At 35.8% G+C, this 22,812-nt stretch overlaps 1 protein-coding gene across 2 annotated transcripts in view; it reads left to right on the top strand.

The window, feature by feature from the left end:
• Positions 1-22,812, top strand: part of TBC1D8B (TBC1 domain family member 8B) — a 62,702-nt gene that overhangs the window by 23,060 nt on the left and 16,830 nt on the right. The window contains exons 3-11 of one of the 2 annotated variants that reach the window (XM_033117180.1): positions 1,915-2,033; positions 2,528-2,753; positions 3,907-4,147; positions 13,512-13,719; positions 14,381-14,548; positions 17,851-18,000; positions 18,573-18,723; positions 20,152-20,366; positions 22,090-22,207. In XM_033117180.1, the coding sequence (XP_032973071.1) occupies positions 1,915-2,033; positions 2,528-2,753; positions 3,907-4,147; positions 13,512-13,719; positions 14,381-14,548; positions 17,851-18,000; positions 18,573-18,723; positions 20,152-20,366; positions 22,090-22,207 (1,596 nt within the window). The remainder of the gene's footprint in view (positions 1-1,914; positions 2,034-2,527; positions 2,754-3,906; positions 4,148-13,511; positions 13,720-14,380; positions 14,549-17,850; positions 18,001-18,572; positions 18,724-20,151; positions 20,367-22,089; positions 22,208-22,812) is intronic. The other variant, XM_033117191.1, reaches the window with a different exon arrangement.

The following is a 22,812-nucleotide window of genomic DNA, read 5'->3' as shown; positions in this document are numbered from 1 at the left end:
GGGGGTCGGAGGAAGCCCTCCCACGGGGTCCCGTGGCAGGGCTGGCCTTGCCCGGCTCCGGCTTTGGCTTTCAGGGCTCCCTTGTCACTGAGGGCTGGGCCTGGGGAGGTGGCCAGGGCCACACAAGCAGCAGCCCTTCCCTGGTACCGCACTGCTGCCGTGGGTGTCCCAGTTACCCGCCAGCACAAAGCCTCGTCCCCGAGTCCCCTCCCCATGGTTTTTATATGTAGCTCATTAAAGAAAATCATTATACTTGGTATGGCGACTTTAATAACGTGAACACACTTCTAACTGAATTGGAGGAAATAGGCAAGTTTGCCGTTCTAATAAATTTTTAATGTGTCACTCTCCGTATATCCTAAAACACTAAGAAGTCAGGATACTTCTTTTGCTTGAGATTTGTCTAATCCACAATGCTGGGGAAATCTTAAAGGTTTGTGGGTTCTATGGAGAGATTGATAGATATAGAAATGTTCTTCAAACGAAATCAACCCAGAGCTAATTTATTTAATCGGACCTTCAATAAGCCACCTAACCCTGATTCAGCAGGTAACATGGATTTAACCTTGCTACAGAATTTCTAACCTCTTTCATAAAATTTTTTTTTATTCATTTTTTAATTAAAATTTATTGGGGTGACAATGGTTAGTAAAATTACATAGGTTTCAAGTGTATAATTCTATAATGTATCATGTACATATCACATAGTGTGTTCACCACTCGGAGTCAGTCTCCTTCCATCACCATATATTTGATCCCCCTTACCCTCATCTCCCACCGCCCTCCCGCCTTACCCTCTGGTAACCACTAAACTATTGTCTGTGCCTATGAGTTCTTGTTTCTCATTTGTTTGTCTTGTTCTTTTGTTGTTTTTGGTTTATATACCACATATCAGTGAAATCATATGGTTCTCTGCTTTTTCTGTATGACTTATTTTGCTTAGCATTATACTCTCAAGATCCATCCATGTTGTCACAAATGGCACTATTTCATCTTTCTTATGGCAGAGCAGTATTCCATTGTGTATATATACCACATCTTTATCCAGTCATCTATGGAAGGACACTGGTGGTTTCCATGTCTTGGCCACCATAAATAACACTGCAATGAACATCGGAGCACATATACTTTTATGGATAAATGTTTTCAGATTTTTGGGGTATATACCCAGGAGAGGGATTGCTGAGTCATATGGTAATTCTATTTTTAATTTTTTGAGGTACCCCCACACTGCCTTCCATAGTGGCTACACCAATATGACTAGGTCTTTAATTTAAGGGTGACTCTGGGCAAAGGCTACATATCTTCTGAAATAAATAGAGTTGCCACAGTTGAAATCCACAGTGAGCATAGGCTTGTCACGTGCATGCTGTTTACAGTCACACAGATTACAGGAACAGTACTATTATTTTAAGTCCAAGGATTAAATTGTGTATATTTGTGTTCTGGTACTCTATATATTCTTTTAAAAGATACTTATTATTTTAGGCAGTAGTTACTGGCATCTTGTTTTCAGAATTTTATCTTTTCTCAAGTTGTATTTACTTTTCTCCTCTTTCATTGTCTATTTTATTCTTTTTATTTATAATGAAAAATAGTGTTCATGCCCACCAGTGTCCTTCCATAGATGATTGGATAAAGATGTGGTATATATACACGATGGAATACGGCTCTGCCATAAGAAAAGATGAAATAGTGCCATTTGTGACAACATGGATGGATCTTGAGATTATTATGCTAAGCGAAATAATAGGGATGAAGTAGCGAATAACTAATACATTTTTATGATCATAATTTTTGAAAATGAGCAAATATAATTTTTTATAATTTTATTAAACTAAGCTTGAAAATTTCGAGACCACTTTCATTGTGGAGTTTTTCTTGAGCCTTTTATTCTCTTTCATTATTAATCAGGAGCCAACAGAGAAGAAATAACGAAACATTGGGATTGGTTGGAACAAAATATCATGAAGACCCTATCTGTGTTTGATTCAAATGAAGATATTACTAATTTTGTACAAGGAAAGATAAGAGTAAGTGGCATGGATATAATTTGAAGATGGAATACAAAAATCTTTCTCCCACTTATTTGAGGATCACAGGCTGCATGGAAGGTCATTGTTTTATTGGCACCTTTCAGGATTATCAGAAGCACACATATGAATGTCATAATCAGTGCTAAAGAAAATTGTAGTCAGTGGTTAGTCTTTGGTGCCCTTGTGAGTTGTCGTAGGGATATTTTCATTTCACTGTCTCTTGAGTTTGGAGTTTGAACCCTTCACCCAATCAATACAGTATTTAGCACCTGTATTTGTGGTAGCTATTTGTGAGGCATTGGAAAAAGCCTAATGACAAAATTAAAGAACATCTGGTCACCTCTACCCTAAGTATGTAATACACATATATACATATGATACATGTACCTGCATAGATATACACAGTTGTGTTCAATGAACTGTTTACATATAAAATGTATTTTTGTTAGTAGGTAATTATTAATTTTCAGAAAATATTTTGTCTCCCTTAGGGATTAATTGCTGAAGAGGGAAAACAGTCTTTTGCAAAAGAAGATGATCCTGAGAAATTTCGAGAAGCCCTTTTGAAATTTGAAAAATGTTTTGGTTTACCAGAGCAGGAGAAGTTAGTGACCTATTACTCATGCAGTTATTGGAAAGGACGGGTTCCTTGTCAGGGTTGGCTCTATCTTAGCACCAACTTTCTAAGCTTCTATTCTTTTTTGTTGGGATCAGAAAGTAAGTGGTTTCTATTGCTTACCATGACTTTGAACTTGCTGAGGACCTCTCGACTCCTTGGTGGTGTTAGGTTATATATAAACTAATATGATTGATTATTAAGGGTAATTGAATTGTACATTGACATTTCACTCATCTAAGGCTGGTTGCTTAATGTAGGAATCATTAGAAATATGCATAGAATGCCTTGCATATTGTGGGAAGTGAATGAATATTAAATGGTGATGGTGATCTGACATACGGGTGTAACTCCTTTTTTCCCTTGTTCTAAACTACCTGCCTTCTTCAGTCCATGTTTTAATCCTTGTTTTAAATATACAATATAAATATAGTAGCCATAGTACCTAATGTCCCACAGCTACAAAGAATAAAACAGTACTGTTGATAGTATACATGTAGCTTGTATATCAGTAATTAAGTAAAGTAACAGATTTAAATATCAAATTATAATATTTTTAGAGATCTTTAGAATTACTGTATTTTGCCATGTAAAATATGCTCCTGTGTATAATGCACACCCTCGTTTTTAGCCCAAACTTTCAGGGGGGAAAAAGTCTTTCGTTTTAGTTTTCTAATTCAAATTTTCATTTGTTTACATTTAGGTACTTGTTTTTGTATTATAAAGGAATTATAGCATTTATTTTTTAACATATTATGGTAAAAGAAATTTTATATATCGGTAACAAATTTACGTATCATAGAAGGCCAAGAACTCTTCATCATTGCAAGTTTGTCGTAAGTTCAACAAAACCGATCATCGTATTCCAGGGTATTACTTTGCATACAGCTATCGTTATTGATTTCTAGAGTTACACTTTTAACTCATTAGCGTAAATAAAAGAATTAAAAACATTTATATAGATACAGAATTAGTACTACCCATGTATAATTCTCATCCTTATTTTTCCCTCACAAATTGGGGCAAAAACGTGTGCATTATACATGGCTAAATATGGTATGTATCTATTCCTAGAGTTACCAATTATTGTGTGTTCATGGTTATGACTCAAAATTATAACTGATCTTGAACGCAAGTATGTTAGTTGTTCATAGCATTTTTCAAGTAGTTAAATATTGTTTCGAAAGACCTGATTGATAAGTATTAATAAATATTGAGAAATGTAATGGTATCTGCTTATAACTCTTATTGCAGTAAAACTCATTATCTCCTGGGATGCAGTCTCAAAACTTGAAAAGACTTCAAATGTCATACTGACAGAGAGTATTCATGTGTGTTCCCAAGGGGAGAGTCACTACTTTTCAATGTTTTTGCATATTAATCAAACATACCTTCTTATGGAACAGCTGGCAAACTATGCTATAAAGAGACTTTTTGATAAGGAAACATTTGATGATGACCCAATCCTTGATGATCCTCTACAAATCACCAAAAGGTATTCAAAGCTTAATTAATACTTACTTTTTAAAGAATTGTTTGACCAAAGAGCAGTAGCATTGATTAGCGTTACAAGTTAACTGTTCTATATTACATGATAGTTTTTCTTTGGAGTTAGTTATCAATGTGTGTGCGTGTGTGTGTTTTAGTTTATTCATATGCATTTCACAGATAGTATCCTCACCCTGAAATTGAATCCTAAGAAACAAAAGAAGTTAGGTTTGAAAATTATTTCTTGAGATCCCAGTAGGATTTGCCCTGGAGTGCTTTTCGAAATGTAGAGATTTGTGTGTGTTGTTAGTCTAACTCTAAATTTCTATGAGTAGTATAGATAGTTTTGGGTCTGAAATTGTTAAATGTATTAGTTTCAAACATAATTTATAAACAGCATCTTTTTGTGGTTGTTTTGCTTTGTTTTTTTGTTTTGTTTTGTTTTGTTTTGTTTTGTTTTTTATGAAGAGGCAAGTTAGTGGAGTCAGCGGAGCCATGGGCTTTAGCATGAGAGTAGAACAATCCTTGGACAAGTCCTAATCTCTCAGCACCTCTGTTTTCTCGTCTGTCATTTCTACCTCAGAGAGCACTTGTGGGAAATGAGCAATATAATGTATGAAAGCATTTTGTAAAATATGAAGCAGTAGATAAATGTTAATCATTATTAGTGCCTGCATCAGAAGTATTTGTCCAATAGGTGTTTGCCACTCTCCTTGGTTTGCTGAAACTGACTCTTTGGTCCTGCTCAACACTGAGAACATTTGACTGAAATGAACATGCCAAAGGGGGACAGAGAGAGGATAGGATCCAGAAATAGCTAGTAAAAGCCGCTTCTGACAAGGAGAATGAGGGTATAGACTAAATGGGAAAGTGTAAGAGGAACCTAAGCCACGGTCCTATGGATAAACCAGGATAAGTGACCCGCTAGGCTGTATGATTACTATATAGTTCTAATTGGGTATAATCGTTCCTCTTGCCTATTCCTGAACCATTCCTAAACTATATGCAGAAGGATTCCTTTGTGAGCCTGCCTGCTTTTCTGGAAAATAGATCATTGAGGTGAATTTTTCACACCTATTACCAAAATTAGGTCCCAGTGTGCATGACTTATGAATAGAACTCTATAAAATTAAGAATCCTGCTTATGTTATAGTTGGGTATTTGTTTTCGTAGTTTGTTTCTTGATTGGCCACCATAAATAAACTATTTAGCAGTTTTATTTCCCTTAAAATATCCTCTAAAAGGCCATCTATCAATGAGTTATTCATTACGACGGTAATATTTAAATGAGATATAGGAAATGCATTTTTGTCTCTGCATTTTTAAGAGAGCCTGTTGAAAATCAAATATATCTAAATCCTTTTTCTCTAGTAAGTTGAAAGGAACAACAGCTTATTTAGACTTAGTCTCCAGATGACATTTTTATAAAATGAAATGTCTTTATTGCTTTGGCTTATTGTTTTTCCAAATATGTATAACAACACAGAAACATAATAACAATAATTAAAATCAGTGTATATCCTTCCAAGCTTTTTACTGCATGAATTTAAAAATATTTGCAAAAAAAAAAAAAACATGAATTGGGTTAAACATCAAATATCCTACAATTTGCTTTTTTCCCCCCACTTAAAATAATATATCATGGACATCTTTTCGTTGATATAAATACACCTACCCTTTTAAGTAATAGGGAAATAACCCACCAAATTACTCTTTAAGTGGGGTAAAAATTAATATGGTTGTCTCTTCATATTTATCAGAATTATTTTGAAAGACATGATGAAGTGCCTCATATTCAAATAGTATATGCTGGAAGGATAAATTTAGTTTTAACTTTGTTGGCTTTGAGTTAGAACTTGCATAATTTACTAACTACCCCAGATGGCATTGCTGCTTAGCTTAAGTGTTTACTGCCTCTAGAAAAACTGTACTATTTTTTTTTTTTAATTAGAGTTGATGGGGTGAAAATTGTTAGTAAAGTTATATAGATTTCAGGTGTACAATTCTGTAATACATCATCTATATATCACGTTGTGTCTTCACCACCCAGACTCAGTTCTCTTTCCATCACCATGTATTTGATCCCCTTTACCCTTATCTACTACTCCCCTCCCCCCGACCCCCTGGGAACCACTGAACTATTGTCTGTGTCTATGAGTTTGTCTTTCTTCATTTGTTTGTCTTGTTCTTTTGTTGTTTTCAGTTTTATATACCACATATCAGTGAAATCATATGGTTCTGTACTTTTTCTGTCTGACTTATTTAGCTCAGCATAACAATCTCAAGATCCATCCATGTTGTTGCAAATGATACTATTTCATTTTTTCTTATGGCTGAATAGTATTCCATTGTGTATATGTACCGCAACTTCTTCATCCATTCATCTATTGAAGGACACTTTGGTTGCTTCCATGTCTTCACCACCGTAAATAAAGCTACAATGAACATTGGAGCACATCTTTATGGATAAATGTTTTCAGATTTTTGGGTAGATACCCAGGAGAGGCATTTCTGGGTCAGATGTTAAGTGTGTTCTTAATTTTTTGAGGAACCTCCACACTGCCTTCCATTGCAGCTGCACCAATCTGCATTCCCACCAACAATGTATGAGGGTTCCTTTTTCTCCATAGCCTGTCCAACATTTGTTACTATTTGTACTGTTGATGATAGCCGTTGTAACTGGTGTGCAGTGATACCACATTGTGCTTTTATTTGCATTTCTCTGATGATTAGTAATGTTGAACATTTTTTTCATGTCTATTGGCCACTTGTATGTCCTCTTTGGAGAAATGTCTGTCCAGGTCCTCTGCCCATTTTTTAATTGGATTGTTTGGGTTTTTTTTGTTGTTGAGTTATATGAGTTCCTTATATATTTAGGATATTAGCCCCTTATCGGAGGCACTGTTTGCAAAAATCTTCTCCCATTCAGTTGTTTGCCTCTTTGTTTTGTCAATGGTTTCTTTTGCTGTGCAGAAGCTTTTTAGTTTGTTATAGTCCATTTATTTATTTCAGCTTTTACTTACCTAGCCTTTGGGGTCAAAATCATAAAATGTGCTTTGAACCCAGGGTTCATAAGTTTAGCACTTATGTTTTCTTATATGTGTGGTGTTGTTTCAGATCTCACGTTTAGGTCTTTGATCCTCTTTGAGTTAATTTTGGCACATGGTGACAGATAGCAGTCTAGTTGCAAATTTTGCACGTGGCTTACCAATTACCCAGCATCATTTATTGAAGAGGCTGTCTTTTCTCCATTGTATGTTTTTGGCTTCTTTGTCGAAAATTATCTGTCCATATTATGTGGGTTTATTTCTGGGTTCTCAGTTCTCTTCCATTGGTCTGTGTGTTTGTTTTTCTACCAATACCATACTGTTTTGATTATTATTGTCCTGTAGTACAAGCTGATGTCAGGGAGTGTGATACTTCCAGCATTGTTCCTTTTTTTTAGGATTGCTTTGGCTATTCGAGGTCTTTTATGGTTCCTTACAAGTCTGATGATTTTTTTGGTTCTCTTTCTTTAAAAAAATTCCATTGGGATTTTGATTGGGATTGCATTAAATCTGTATATTGCTTTGGGTGATATGGCCATTTTAACTATGTTGATTCTTCCAACCCATGAGCATGGAATGTCTTTCCATTTCTTTGTGTCTTCTTAAATTTCTTTTAAAAAATATCTTATACTTTTCAGTGTATAAGTCTTCACATCCTTGGTGAAGTTTATTCCTAGGTATTTTATTCTTTTTGTTCCAATTGCAAACGGAATTGTTTTTTTTTTTTATTTTTATTTCTTTTTCTGAGATTTCATTGTTAGTATATAGGAATCAAGGGACTTTTGTAGGTTGATTTTGTAGCTGGCAACTTTACTATATTCGTTTATTGTTTCTAAAAGCTTTTTGGTGGAATCTTTAGGGATATAGATATAGTTATAGATATAGATATATATAGCTATCTATATCTATAGATATAGATATATATATATAGCTTCACGTCATCTGCAAAAAATGACAATTTAACTTCTCCATTCCCAATTTAGATGCTTTTATTCCTTTCTCTTGCCTGATTGCTCTGGCGAGGACTTCCAATACTGCATTGAAAAGCAGAGATGATAGGAGACAGCCCTGTCGTGTTTCTGAACATAGAACATTGGGCTTCAGGTTTCACCATTAACTATAGTGGTAGCTGAGGGTTTGTCCTATATGGCCTGTATAATGTTAAGGTATTTTCCTTCTATACCCATTTATTAAGTGTTTTAATCATAAATGGATGTTGTGTCTTGTCAAACACTTTTTCTGCATCTATTGATATAATCATATAATGTGTGTCCTTTATTTTGTTTATGTGGTGTATCACATTGATGGATTTGCGTATGTTGAACCATCTTTGTACCCCTGGGATGAACCCCATTTTGTTGTGATGTGCAATCTTTTTAATGCATTGTTGCATTCGATTTGCTAGAATTTTGTTTAGGATTTTTACGTCTGTATTCATTGGAGATACCGGTCTGTAATTTTCTTTTTTTCTGTTATCATTACCAGGTTTTGGTATCGGGGTAATATTGGCCTCATAAAATGAGTTAGGGAGTATTGTCTCTTCTTCAATTTTTTGGAAGAGTTTGAGTAGGACAGGTATTACATCCTCTTTGAATGTTTGGTAGAATTCACTAGTGAAGCCATCTGTTCCCAGACTTTTGCTTTTCAGAAGGTTTCAGATGACTGATTCAATTTCCTTACTGGCGATCAGTCTATTTAGATTTTCCAATTCTTCGTGATTCAGCCTAGGAAGGCTGTATGTTTCTAAGAACTTGTCCATTCCTTCTAGGTTATTGAATTTGGTGGCATATAGTCCTTCACAGTATTCTTGGATGATCCGTTACATTTCCCTGGCATCCGTGATAACTTCCCCTCTTTCATTTCTGATTTTATTTATTTATGTCTTTTCTCTTTTTATCATAGTGACTCTAGCCAAAGGTTACTCAGTTTTATTAATCTTTTCCAAGAACCAGCTCTTTGTTGCGTTATTGTTTTCTATTGTCTTTTTGTTCTCCGTTTCATTTAGTCTTGCTCTGATTTTTATTATTTCCTTCCTTCTGGTGACTGTGGGTTTCATTTGTTCCTCTATTTCTAGTTCTTTAAGGTGTAACATGAGGTTATTTGGGATTTTTCTTGTTTCTCGAGATAGGCCTGTAATGATATAAATTTCTCTCCTAAAACTGCTTTCATTGCATCCCAAAAATTTGGGTAGGGTGTATTTTCATTGTCATTTGTTTCTATGTATCTTTTGGTGTCTCCTCTCATTTCTTCTTTGACCCTGTCGTTCTTTAAAAGTGTGTTGTTTAATCTCCATGTATTTGTGGTTTTTCCTGCTTTCTTTCTGGATTTGCTATCCAATTTCACAGTCTTATAATCAGAGAATATGCTTGGTATGATTTCAGTCTACTTAAATTTGCTGAGGTTAATTTTATGTCCCAATATATGGTCTATCCTTGAGAATATACCATTTACACTAGAAAAGAATGTATAGTCTGATGTTGTAGGATGTAATGCTCTATAAATGTCAGTTATGTCCATTTCATCTAATGTGTCATTTAGGGCTGATATTTCATTATTTATTTTCTGTTTTGATGATCTATCCATAGCTGTCAATGATGTACTTAGGTTCCTACTATAATTGTGTTTTTGTCAATTTCTCCCTTTAGTTCTGTTAGTAGTTGCTTGGTATATTTCAGTGCTCCCTGATTGGGAGCATAACTATTGATGACTGTTATATCTTCTTGTTGTATAGTCCCCTTTATCATTATGAAATGTCCATCTTTGTCTCTCGTTGCCTTTATTATCCTGAAGTTTGTTTCATCTGATATCAGTATGACTACATCTGCTTTTCTCTGGAAACCATTTGCTTGGAGTGTCAGTTCCCCCCTTTCACTTTGAGTCTTTTATTTTTCCTTGCAGCTGAGATGTGTCTCTTGGAGGCAGCATATGTTTGTTTAGTGTTTTGATCCAGTGTGCTACTCTGTGCCTTTTTATTGGTGAGTTCAGTCCATTTACATTTAGGGTGATTATTGATATATGGGAATTTCCTATCAATCTATCTCTGGTTTTCTGGTAGGATGGTGTCTCCATTGTTTCTTCACCTGTTTTTGCTGTCTGTCATGTCAGTGTGGTGGTATTCTATGATTTTTCCATCTGTTTCTTCTCTTTTTTATGTTATATATTTCAATTCTGGATATTTTTTTTTTGAGTGATTACCATTAAGTTTATGCAAAAGAAAGTTTGATATTTAGAGTATTCCATTTTCTTCAGTATGCTTGCTTTCTCCATTCCCTTGTGCCAGTTCAACCTTTACTCTCTCCTCTTTTACATTTTTGTTGGCACCAATTATCCCTATTTATGCTGTGCGTTACTTTCTGTGCTGTAGTAGTAGCAAGTTGTCTTTTTCCTCTTTTTTTAAGTGTTGTTTTTTTTTTTTTCCTTTTTTACCCTGTATAGTATGTTTAAGTGTATAGTGTCCTATTCAGTGTAGGGGTTGCCATTTCCTGCTTCTGTCTGTTCATAATACTACTAATGGTTTTGTATTCTTTTGTTTTTTGTTTCAGGTCAAATAGCTTCCTTCAGTTTTTCTTGTATGCAGGTCGTGTGTTAGAAAATGTGTTAGAAAATTCCCTCAGTTTCTGTATGTTTGGAAACGTCTTTATTCCTCCTTCATTTCTAAAGGATATCTTTGCTGGATATATTATTCTTGGCTCATAATTTCTCTCTTTCAACAGTTTGAATATTTTATTCCAATCCCGCCTGGCTTGTAGAGTTTCTGGTGCAGAATCTGATGATAATCTAATGGGCTTTCCTTTGTAGGTTACCGTCTTCTTTTCCCTGGCTGCCTTGAGGGTTCTTTCTTTGTCGTTAATTTTTGACACCTTCAATATAATGTGCCTTAGAGAAGGCCTGTTGGGGTTGAGGTAATTAGGTGTTCTCTCTGCTTCTTGGACTCGAGGATCCAGTTCTTTCCACAAGTTTGGGAAGTTCTCATCGACTATTTGTTTGAATATACTCTCTGTTCCCTTCACTCTTTCTCTCCTTCTGGTATGCCCATTATTCTTATATTGCTCTTTCTGATGGAGTCAGAAAGTTCTTTTAGAGTTCTTTCATTTCTTTTAACTCTCAAGTCTCTCTCTTCTTCCATCTGTGTCATTTCCAGATTTCTATCTTCAGTATCACTGATTCTTTCCTCCCTCTGGGCAACTTAGTTACCTATGCTGGCCATTTCATTCATTGCTTTCATTGAGTGCTTAATCTTCAGTAATTCTGTTTGGTTGTGTTTTTTTTTTTAAATTTCAGTGTCTTTGGTAAATGTTCATTTGTTCTTTGATTGTGTTTCTGAGTTCATTAAACTGCCTGTGTTTTCTTGCATCTTGTTGAGTTTTTTCAGAACTGTAATCTTGAATTCTCTGTCCTTTGAATCACATATTTCCATGTCTTTAAGTTCATTTTCTGGAGTCTTCATTTTCTTTCTGTGCTGTCTTGTTACCTTGGTTATTCATGGCAATTAATGAATTATTATTTTTCTTCCTAGGCATCTACAGGAGTGGGTTCTGCAACAGGTTGATAGAAAGGGTTTTTTTTTGTTTGTTTCGTTTTCCTCTAGCTGTTAGTAAAATGTTTTGTTTCTCTCTCTGACTGCAGCCTTTTATTCTCTCCCATGCTGTAGTGTTATATTTTCTCTGCACTGTTCCGGCTTCTCTCACCATGGGGGGATTCCCTGGAAGGCGGGCTTCTCCTCTGTGAACAGGTCGCCTGGGTCACAGGACATCGCCTCCATGGGATAATTTGGAGAGCTTCTGAAGTTTCAAAGCTCTTCCTGCATCAGCTTCAGGGCCAGTGTGTTTCAGTGGCTCTGTTTACTCCTGCAGGGATCCACCCAGATAGGTGGGGACTGGGGCAAGGTAGACTGTGAGAGGTGGCCCAGAGTAATGGCAGTGACCACCAGCACAGCCAGTCCTGCACCCAAGGCTCCCTGCACTTCACCAGAACCAGTTAGGCTGCAAGTCCATGGCTGCGGGCCTCAGTTCTCAAAACTGCAAATATTCTGTTCTTTTGATCTGACACTGCTACTGTTCAGCTTCTAGCACTGGGAGGGTGGGGGTGGGGCGAGCTCTAGGAGGGTGGGGAGGGGGTGGCTAGGCTGGGAGCCTAAGGCTTCCACCCTCTGCTAGGCAGTGAGGGCTTAAACCGCTGTTTTCACCCTTCTTCTCTCATTCTTTGCTCAGAAGTCTCTGCCGTGTGCATTGTGTTCAGCTGTGGTATGTGCTGATCCCTCAGGCGGGACAGTGGGCCATAAGCGGAGCACTAGCAGTCCGAGTTCTTCCCTCTCCCGTGACTGCAGTAGCTCTGGAATGCAGGGAGCTCAGGGCACTGAACTCAGGTCTCCTCCTGCGCCCACCCAGCCCACGTGACCGCACTTCCCCTTTTCCCCCTTCTCTGCTTGTCCAGTGTGCCCACCTTTAGATGATTTCAGTTGTGTGTGTCTTAGTCTTACCTGTCTGCTGCGCACAGAGTCCTTTGTGGAATTATAGTTGTTCAATTTGTTGTAAATTCCACTGGAGATTTCAAGAGGTGTACCTCACACTCCATTTTTATGAAATACAATAAAAAATTGTACTATTTTAAGCACTTATTCTTTATATATTTACATAGCACCGAACCACTCATCTGTTTTTATTGACACCTATCCTATGTCCTGTTCTGGTCAAGAAGTGTTGTTTTATCTTGCCTCTACTTTGGATTTTTCAAACATTCATTTCCATTTTTGCTTCACTTAGTTTTGTTTGTTTGTTTGTTTGTTTTTTTTAATGTATTGGGGTGACAATTGTTAGTAAAGTTACATAGATTTCAGGTGTACAATTCTCTTAGCTTTAATATTATCTTTTATGCACTATTTTTCCTGTTTAAATTTTGATGCCATAAATTTTCATTATTTCATTTTGTTTGAAATGATTAACCCTCTTGATTTTCTGATAACCAGATATAACAATTATTGTCTGCCAAGATTGGTTTTAGCCATATCCACTTCCACATGACTACATAATAATAATATAATCTTATAGCAAATCACCCCTTAACAGATGGTTTGAAGACCTCTGTCTTCTCTAACTTTTTGTGCATTGTAATCCACTAATAATATAAAATTGGAAAAGAGAATACACAAAATGAATTTTTTAGGAATCAGTGTGTTTCTTCCATTTTATAATTTGCTGAAGAACATAGCACATAGTGTTTAATCTTTCTGCTTTACAGTGCATTTATGTGAATCAACATAGGCATATGTTCACTTTAAAAGTCATTACTTAAGCTGTACCCCCACCCTTTTTTTCTTTCCTGCAGAGGTCTGGAAGATCGAGCCCACAGTGAGCAGTTTAATGCTTTTTTCAGGCTGCCCAAAGAAGAAATTTTGAAAGAAGTGCATGAATGTTTGTTATGGGTACCATTCAGCCACTTCAATGCTCGTGGCAAAATGTGCATTTCTGAAAACTATATCTGCTTTGCTAGCCAGGATGGCAATCTCTGTAGTGTAATCATTCCATTTCGAGAGGTAATGTAAATTTGGTTACTTACCAGTTTTTTTGTTTGAAAATGTTATCATTCACAGAGTAAAATGTCCTTTAATTCTGTAAATTATTAAAAACTCAGTATGTACCATCCTTTTAGTAATTTTTAAATAATCATTTTTTGAAGTTCAGCATTATTCTTCAGGATAAGAGTACCAGTCTTCAATATAAGAATATTAGGATAAGATCCTTAATAGCTCTTGTTGAAAATGAACATAGAAAAAACAAAAAAATTAGAAACAACATAAGGGTTTATTAGGATGACACAAAATGGAACATGATCACTCAGACACTTGTGGCATGAATATCAAAACTTAGACTATCACATTTGATATACCCAGTCAAAAAGAATAGAATTGATAGCTTTTATGTAAGTCAGAAATAAGATATTGGCAATGCAGCACTGAATTTTTACATTTGTATTGTCGTTTTTAAAGGCAACATGTTAGTTACACCTTTTCCTTAAGAAGTGAAATAACTCACACTGAGGTTACTTGTATCAGTGGTACCCAAAGTCTGTTTCTTAATTAGTCATACCAGGGACCTAAACTTTTATCCACAAAAGAGTAAGCTAAACACATTTTGCCTGAAGGTGTCAGCAACAAGGGAAAATGTGATTCATTTACACTATGTTTAATCCCCCAGGTCTTCGCTATAGAGAAGACGAATGATTCCAGCAAATCTGTCGTCATTAGCATCAAAGGAAAAACAGCTTTTCGCTTCAGTGAAGTTAAAGACTTCGAACAACTGGTGGCAAAACTCAGGCTGAAGTGCGGGGCAGCTTCAACTCAATATCATGATATTAGTACAGAGGTAATTATTATATCAACCAAATCATTTTGAAATAAAGGTTTGTGTTTTTTCTGGTCCCTTGCTTCAAATAGAATTCATAGTACCTTTCCTATTGATACTTAGGTTTATTTTTTTAAAAGACTAAAATTAAAGAAATTATACCGTGTTTCCCCGAAAATAAGACCAGCTCTTATATTAATTTTTGCTCCAAAAGACACATTAGGGCTTATGTTCAGGAGATGTCATCCGAAAAAATCACACTAGGGCTTATCTTCCAGTTAGGTCTTATTTTCGGGGAAGCACGGTATTCTCTCAGTCACATCATAAAGCAGAAGTGAAAATTAAGGTCTTTATCCTTTTTAGGAACTCGTACTTTATTACAGAACTGTTATTATTTGATCTTTCTTAACTGTATGTGTTGTTTATCAAATATATACATCTTGTACTTTCATACAACATGTGTTTTAACAACTCAAACTATATTTGAGAATTCAACAAGGCCTAGGACTCTCCTCTTACTGCTATTAGAGAGGAAGCAATTTTAAACCACTCTAAATATCTTTTATTTAATATCAATTGGGTCAGCCTTGTTTACATAATCTAGCCCAAAGCAAAATAGTGGCATATCTGTTTACTAGTAAAATAGTAGAGGAAGCAAATATTTTTAGCAAAGGGTAGTTAAGAGCCTGATTTTGATGTTTAGTGTGTTTTTCACGGAAACGTAGATAGTTTCAAATTAATTTTTTCAGTGCCTAGGAGCCTCATGTTTTTAGTAGATTGATAAAACTTATCATATTATAAGTATTTATGTAGTAATTAAAAATTCAAAGAAAAATCAACATTGACTCTATTAGCTATATTATTTTATTTGAATTGGATTATGGAGGCTTTTACCACTCTCTCCAGAGACTGAAAAGATTATGCTCAGTCAATTATAGATTATGCTTAAGTCAGTTATAATGCAGTGTTGATAAGACTAACTTTCCCTTTGATAATAGAAACTCACAATGAACACATGTAATATACATATGTATGTGTGTATACACACACATACACACACACATACATCTCAGTTCCAGACACAGAACTTTCATGTTGGCCATCAAGAGTTTTATTACCCCAACTTTCTAATCTTTCCTTCTCTTCCTGTATGTACCCAGGATATTCCTTAGTTTGATAAGAGGACAGAAGTAAAATTTTATCAGTCTTGCTAATTTCTCTAAAAGTTGGACCATACACAAAAAGGCACTCAAAATGGATCAAAGACCTAAATAAATGTCAGAGCTGAAACTATAAAACGCTTAAAAAACAGAACTAAATCTTCATGACCTTGAATTAGGCAATGTTTTTTCTTAGCTATGACACCAAAAACACATGACAAAAGAAAAAAAATAGTCAAATGGACTACATCAAAATTAAAATCTTTTGTAGTACAAATGAGACCATGGTAGTCTCTTAGGATCTTTGTATTTCTGTGGTTATCAGTTGTAATGTCTCCTCTTCTGTTTCTAATTTCATTTGTTGGAGGTCCTGTCTCCTTTTTTCATCGTAAATCTGGCCAAAGGTTTGTCAGTTTTGTTGATCTTTTCAATAAAAAAAACCCTTAGTTTTGCTGATAGTTCATTTCTTTTTTTGCTGAAAAGTATTTCATGTTCTGGATATACCACAATGTTTTATCCATTCACCTACTGAAGAATGCCTTGGTTGCTTCCAAGTTTTGGCAATTATGAGTAAAGCTGTTGTAAACATTCATGTGTAGGTTTTTGTGTAGACATAACTTTTTAACTCATTTGGGTACATACCTAGGAGCACAATTGCTAAACATATGGTAGGACTGTACGTAGCTTTGTAAGAAGCTGCCAAACAGTCTTCCAAAGTGACCATACCATTTTGCATTCCCACCAGCATTGAATGAGAGAGTGTTTCTGTTGTTCCACATCCTTAGGAGCACTTGGTGTTATCAGTGTTTCGGATTTGAGCCATTTTAATAGATGTGCAGTGGTATTTCATTGTTGTTTTAATTTGCAATCCCTGAGGACATATGATGTTGAGCATCTTTTCAAATGATTATTTGTCATCTTTATATCTTTTTTGATAAGGTCTCTAATTAGATCTTTACCTATTTTTTAACTGGATCTTTTTTATTTTTTTGGAATATCGTTTTCTTTAGTTCTTTAATATCTGCTTTACATTCTTAGTTTACAAAATCCAAGAACTATGCCCCCTCAGGGACATTTTTGTTGTTGCTTTTTTGTTTATACTTCATGTTCTTATTTTTAAGCCTGGCTTCCTTGGATCACCCAGAGTCAGTATAAATTAGTGGTCAGCCAATAATGGGTTAGAAGACTTCCTTACATGCCTTGAACCATGAAATTTTCCACCTTTGCCAAGGGAATCTTTGTGCAAAAGTATACCTCACACTTCCAGCAGTGTATAAATCAGCCTTAGCTTTCACTTCTTACTTCCAAAGTCGGCCAGAGTTGAGTGAATGGGACTTTCTCCTGTCCCATTTCTTTCCTGGGCAGATTCAGAGCCCTGCATATGCATGCATACATTTAGATCCTCAAGAATATGTTGGCACCTTTCAAAGTTCCCTGTGGTCATCTGATTCTCCAGGTCTTCCTTTTCCATTTTCAGCCAGGTCTTGTTTGCCCATAATGAAATAGCCTTAGACAGCTGTGAAGTTATCAGAAGATTGCTCTGCTTTGCTCTAATGCTGTGGGGAAGGGGCTTCTCTCTCACAGAGCTGAGCTCTGAATCAAATCAAATGATAACAGCATCCTGGGAATGGAGATTTTCCAGGGAGCTGCTAGTTTGGTCAAAATATTGACTGTGTCCTGGGCACGGGGCTTTTAATGAAGCTCCAAAGGATTCTTTGCTGTGATGATGCTGGCTTTCATGACTACCACACCTCTGAGCTTGGGAGGGTGACAGATGGGAATAGCCTCAAGTTAAAACTTCACAGACTCTGGTGTTCTTATTGAGGTTCATTAGTTTCACTTGAATTCATGCTTTTCAGTTTGTTCTGTGCCTGTGGTTAATTTCCTACATTCTGAACTGCTGTGGTTTTTTGTTTGTTTGTTTTGTTTGTTTTTTTATGTTTTGCCAGTATTTTGTTGCTTTTGTAGGGGAGGGGGTTCACTGAGGTCCTGAGTTTCCTGTGCCAGACATTGATTTGTTGACATCTCTAATTTTGATAGAAAAACAATGTCTCCCTGAGACATAGCTTTAGATTGTGGTTTATAAATGACAAAGCATTGCCACCTTTTCTTGCAGAAACTTTTAAGCATACATTTCGGACAATTACGTTCTTTCTTTTTCAGGTCCCTATAAGTTCTGATTCTGCAGACCCATCTGATAATATTGAGGTACAATCTTTGACATGTCAGAGAGAATGCAGTAAAACTGTGAACACCGAAGCCTTAATGACGGTATTTCACCCTCAGAATTTGGAGACTCTTAATTCCAAAATGGTAGGGAAACAAAATATTTAAATCTGCGGACTAAAACAGTTGATCAAAAATAAAAATCTTAGAGCAGACTAGAAGGTGCTACAACTGAACACTCTTCTTTTGGGGCTTGAAAAGCTTTTCCAGCAGGTACTACTGTGTATTATGGTTGGTTCCATTACACAAAAGGACTGTTATGAATTAAGATAAAAGATGAAAGTTGAGTATTGGGTTTCATTTGCATAGATTTATAATCAGTCCTAATCGAAGTGATTTGGGAAGAATGATGGTTCAAAGCTTTACCTTCTAAGAGTAATGCTTTTTCCATTTTTATGAGTTTAGCTAATAATTGAAATAGTAAATTAAAGTTATTATGTTCACGTGGATTTAAAAGATTTTTGTGATGACAGTGGTCCAGTGTTTGGCCCCTGGATACTGCTTTTGATCTTCTGTTCTTGATTTCCATAGGTATTGTGTCATGGTGAAGACAGTTATCAAGTTATTTGAAAGAAGTTAATTTCTCATTATGTTTAGTTGCTTTGATTTTGATTTTATTATTTTATTTTATTTTACTTTATTTTATTTTTTGGTTGTAGTTAAAAGAAAAGATGAAGGAACAGTCATGGAACATCCTATTTGCAGAACGTGGACGTGGTGTTAGCATGTTTCGGACCAAAAAGACTCAAGATCTGGTTATAAGAGGGATTCCAGAGACCTTAAGAGGAGAGCTCTGGATGCTTTTTTCAGGTATTATATTTATTCACTTTATTTAACAGACATGAATTATGCCCCTTCTAGGAGTTATGTACCAAGCTAAATAAAAATATTTACAAAGATGGCTAGGACAAAGTCTTATTCATCATGAATCCAGACCAATCAAAGAGGGTGCATTAGTTTTGTGTACTTACCTATACGAGGTTGACAATTAAGTTTGCGAACTTGTCACCATGTGCTTACGTTGGAAGCACTGTACAAACAGCTCGGTAAGGTTTCATAACCTTGGTATATCAGTGTCTCACAGCTGTGTTCGTGTCGATGTGTGGCGGTGTCTTGCTGAGTGGTGTTCATTATTGTTGCATGTTTTTGTGTGCCATTGCAAGAATGTCTGAGCTTGAATTACAGCAAGGAACAAACATTAAATTTCTTGTTAAACTTTGGCAAGAGTGGAAGTGAAATCAGGGACATGTTAGTCCAAGTTGATGGGGATGATGCCATGAAGAAAACAGCACTGTACAAATGGATTAAACGTTTTTCTGAGGGGAGAGAACATGTCACTGATGAAGAGAGGTCAGGGCAGCCAGTAATGAGCAGAACTGACGATAACATTGCAAAAATTCATCAAATTGTACATCAAAATTGTTGGCTGACTGTGAGAAGCATAGCAGATCAAGTAAACATCGATAGAGAAACAGTTTGGAAAATCTTAACTGAAAATCTTGGCATGGGAAAGGTGTGTGCAAAAATGGTCCCGAAGGAGCTCTTGCATCATGACAACGCACCAACTCACACAGGGCACTGTCTGTGAGGGAGTTTTTAGCCAGTAAACAAATAACTGTATTGGAACACCCTCCCTACTCACCTGATCTTGCCCCCAGTGACTTCTTTCTTTACCCAAAGATAAAGGAAATATTGAAAGGAAGACACGTTGATGACATTCAGGACAGCAAAGTAATATGATGACAGCTTCGAGGGCCTTTCCAGAAAAAGAGTTCCAAAATTGTTTTGAAGGGTGCACTAGGTACTGGCGTTGGTGCATAGCTTCCCAAGGGGAGTACTTCGAAGGTGACTGTAGTGATATTCAGCAGTGAGCTATGTAGTACTTTTTCTAGGATGAGTTCGCGAACTTAATTGTCAGACTTCATATATCCATCCACTGTCTGAGCAGATTAATTTATCAGGCAAGACATAACTAATTGGTGGGGGTCAGATGTCTATCTCTAGTGTCAAAAGAAAGTTAAGGGGGGAAAAACAGTTCATTAAAATGTTATTCTGTTGGATAAAATTGGGGTCCTCATGTTACAGATTCTAGTGTGATGCTTTTTCTTTTGTTTTTGCTCACATACTACTTGAGCATAAAACTAAATTTAAAGGTATTCCAATTCTTTGTGTACATAAACAAGTAGTAACTTTATTATATTCCTCTTCTTTTGTATGTCAATGCAATCATCTTGACAGGAGCTGTTAATGACATGGCTGCTAATCCCGGCTATTATGCTGACGTGGTTGAGCAGTCCTTAGGGACCTGTAACTTGGCTACTGAAGAAATTGAACGTGATTTGCGTCGCTCCCTGCCTGAGCACCCAGCCTTTCAGAGTGACACTGGCATATCTGCTCTGAGGCGGGTACTCACTGCTTATGCATACAGGAATCCCAAAATTGGATACTGCCAGGTATGACTTCATTATGAGTCCAACTGTGTCTTTATTCCAAGTGATGCAATCACATCAAATCCAGCTCTACTAGCTTAAAAATTGTGATAATAATGACAAGCGGGTGGGCGGCAATTGATAGTGGATATTATTAATCTAAGTAGAATGGTAGTGGAAATACTTAGGAGAATTAATATTTCATTAATTCGTTTTTCTTTTATATCTAGCATGTTTATTGAATTCCTGCTTTGTAAATTATATTGTGCTAGGTGCTGAAGAATATATAAAGATGAATGAGATAAGGGTCTTCCCTTTAAAAATATATAGACTGGTAGGTACCGTGTTTCCCCAAAAATAAGACCTAGCCAGACAGTCAGCTCTAATGCGTCTTTTGGAGCAAAAATTAATATAAGACCTGATATTATGTTATGTTATATTATATTATATTATATTATATTATATTATATTATATTATATTATACCCGGTCTTATTTTACTATATAAGACCCGGTCTTATACTAATTTTTGCTCCAAAAGATACATTAGAGCTGATTGTCTGGCTAGGTCTTATTTTTGGGGAAACAGGATATTAAAACATTCATTTGCAAATGAAAAACAAATGAGGCAGATTATTAAAGAAATATAAAGTCCCATCAGGATTTATAATAGGGATAAATTATTTTCACCTGGAGGAATCAGAGAAGGCTTCATGGAAGAGAGAGCATTTGTAGATCTTGCATATTTGTGGAATTTGTATGTATGGAAAAGGAATGAAAGAACATTCCAGGTGAAGAGATCAATGTAACCAAATACAGGTAGAGGTAGGTGTGGAATGTATATAGGACCATGTTCTATTTAGTAGAAGTGTATGGTGAATGAAGTGAAGTAGTTAGAGAAAAAAATCAATAAAGTAGATAGATTGGGATAGGTCAGGAGTTTGAATTTTATTTTGTGGGCAGTAGCAGAATCACTGAAAAAAAACCTATATTAATTAGGGTATGCTGGACTGCTAACACAAATAATCTCAAACAGATAATAGCTCAAAACATACAAGTTTACTTAAAAGAATAAACAGAGGAGAGCAAGTATTTAAGTCAGTAGCCAGCTCTCCTCCATGAGATTATTCAGGGACTTAGGCTAATAGCAGGCTCTGTCATCTTCAAAACATGGCTTCCAAGGTGCTCTTCCATTGCCATTACTACTCAGGGGCAGGAAGAGAGAGCGTGGAGAAACAGTTGGGGGAGATTTGATCACCTAGGCCTGGAAGGTGCATGCATCATTTCACCTACATATTACTGGAGGATCTTGGTTTCATGGCCACACCTATTCACATAGAAGTCTGCAAAATGTGTGGCTGAGCACATGTATGTGCAGATACCGTGGAAGAAGGGGAGATGGATTGTGGTGAATAGCTAGCACTCTCTACCACAGATTCATTTATAATGGGTGGGACACCCATAACTGTTACATATCAGTCCTATTTATTCATTGAAAGTTATTGATACACAAATATATGGTGATGGAAGAACTGACTGGGTGGTGAACATATAATGTGAGATATAAATGATGTATTACAGAATTGTACACCTGAAATCTATGTAACTTTACTAACAGTTGTCACCCCAATAAACTTTAATTAAAAAAAAGAAAGTTATCGATACAGAACTCTTTTTTTTGAAAAGCAGTTTAAGTGAATGGAGACATAAATGACGGTATTTATTTTTTATTTTTCTGTGAATTTTAGGCAATGAACATTTTGACTTCAGTGTTGCTTCTGTATGCAAAAGAGGAAGAAGCTTTTTGGCTTTTGGTTGCCGTGTGTGAACGAATGTTGCCTGATTATTTTAATCGTCGAATAATTGGTAAAAAACAAAACAAAATAAAAAACCCACATAAACATATATAACTGTATTTCTTTTCCAAACAATTTATATGCCTGTTGTCTATCCAGTTACCTATCAAATGGAAGAACTGATCAATTTGGTTTTAAAATATACAAAATGCAAGCAATATCAAAATGTCACATTCACTGACATGCTCAAGAGAAGAGCTTTTTGTACTGAATAACAATTGGGAAAATTAATATGTTACTTTTTTAAAGACTAAAGTACCTGGCCTGTTTCTTAATACAATAGAAATTTTAAGTGTATTATCTCCATATTGTTAAAACAGTGGTGATCTGAAGCATCGAGAGCTGCTAGAAATTTTTTAATAGTTTCTTGATGAGAGATAGATTTTAATCAGCTTAAAATCTCCAAATTTATATGACTTGTACAGATATTTTCAAGATTTGAAAGGGATCAAGTTCTTGTTTCCTTAATTGTGTAATATTTTCTTCAGTCATCAAATATTTATAGATCTATGATCACCTACCTTAAAATCATAGGTGGTCTCTCCTTTGTACCCTCATAAGCCTTCAGTATCATGGCTAGGTCATTGATTGTATTGCCTTTCATAATAGGTGGGT

This window comes from Rhinolophus ferrumequinum, chromosome X, assembly GCF_004115265.2.
Source record: "Rhinolophus ferrumequinum isolate MPI-CBG mRhiFer1 chromosome X, mRhiFer1_v1.p, whole genome shotgun sequence".
Lineage (NCBI taxonomy): Eukaryota > Metazoa > Chordata > Mammalia > Chiroptera > Rhinolophidae > Rhinolophus > Rhinolophus ferrumequinum.
This window is presented reverse-complemented; position numbering and strand designations above follow the sequence as displayed.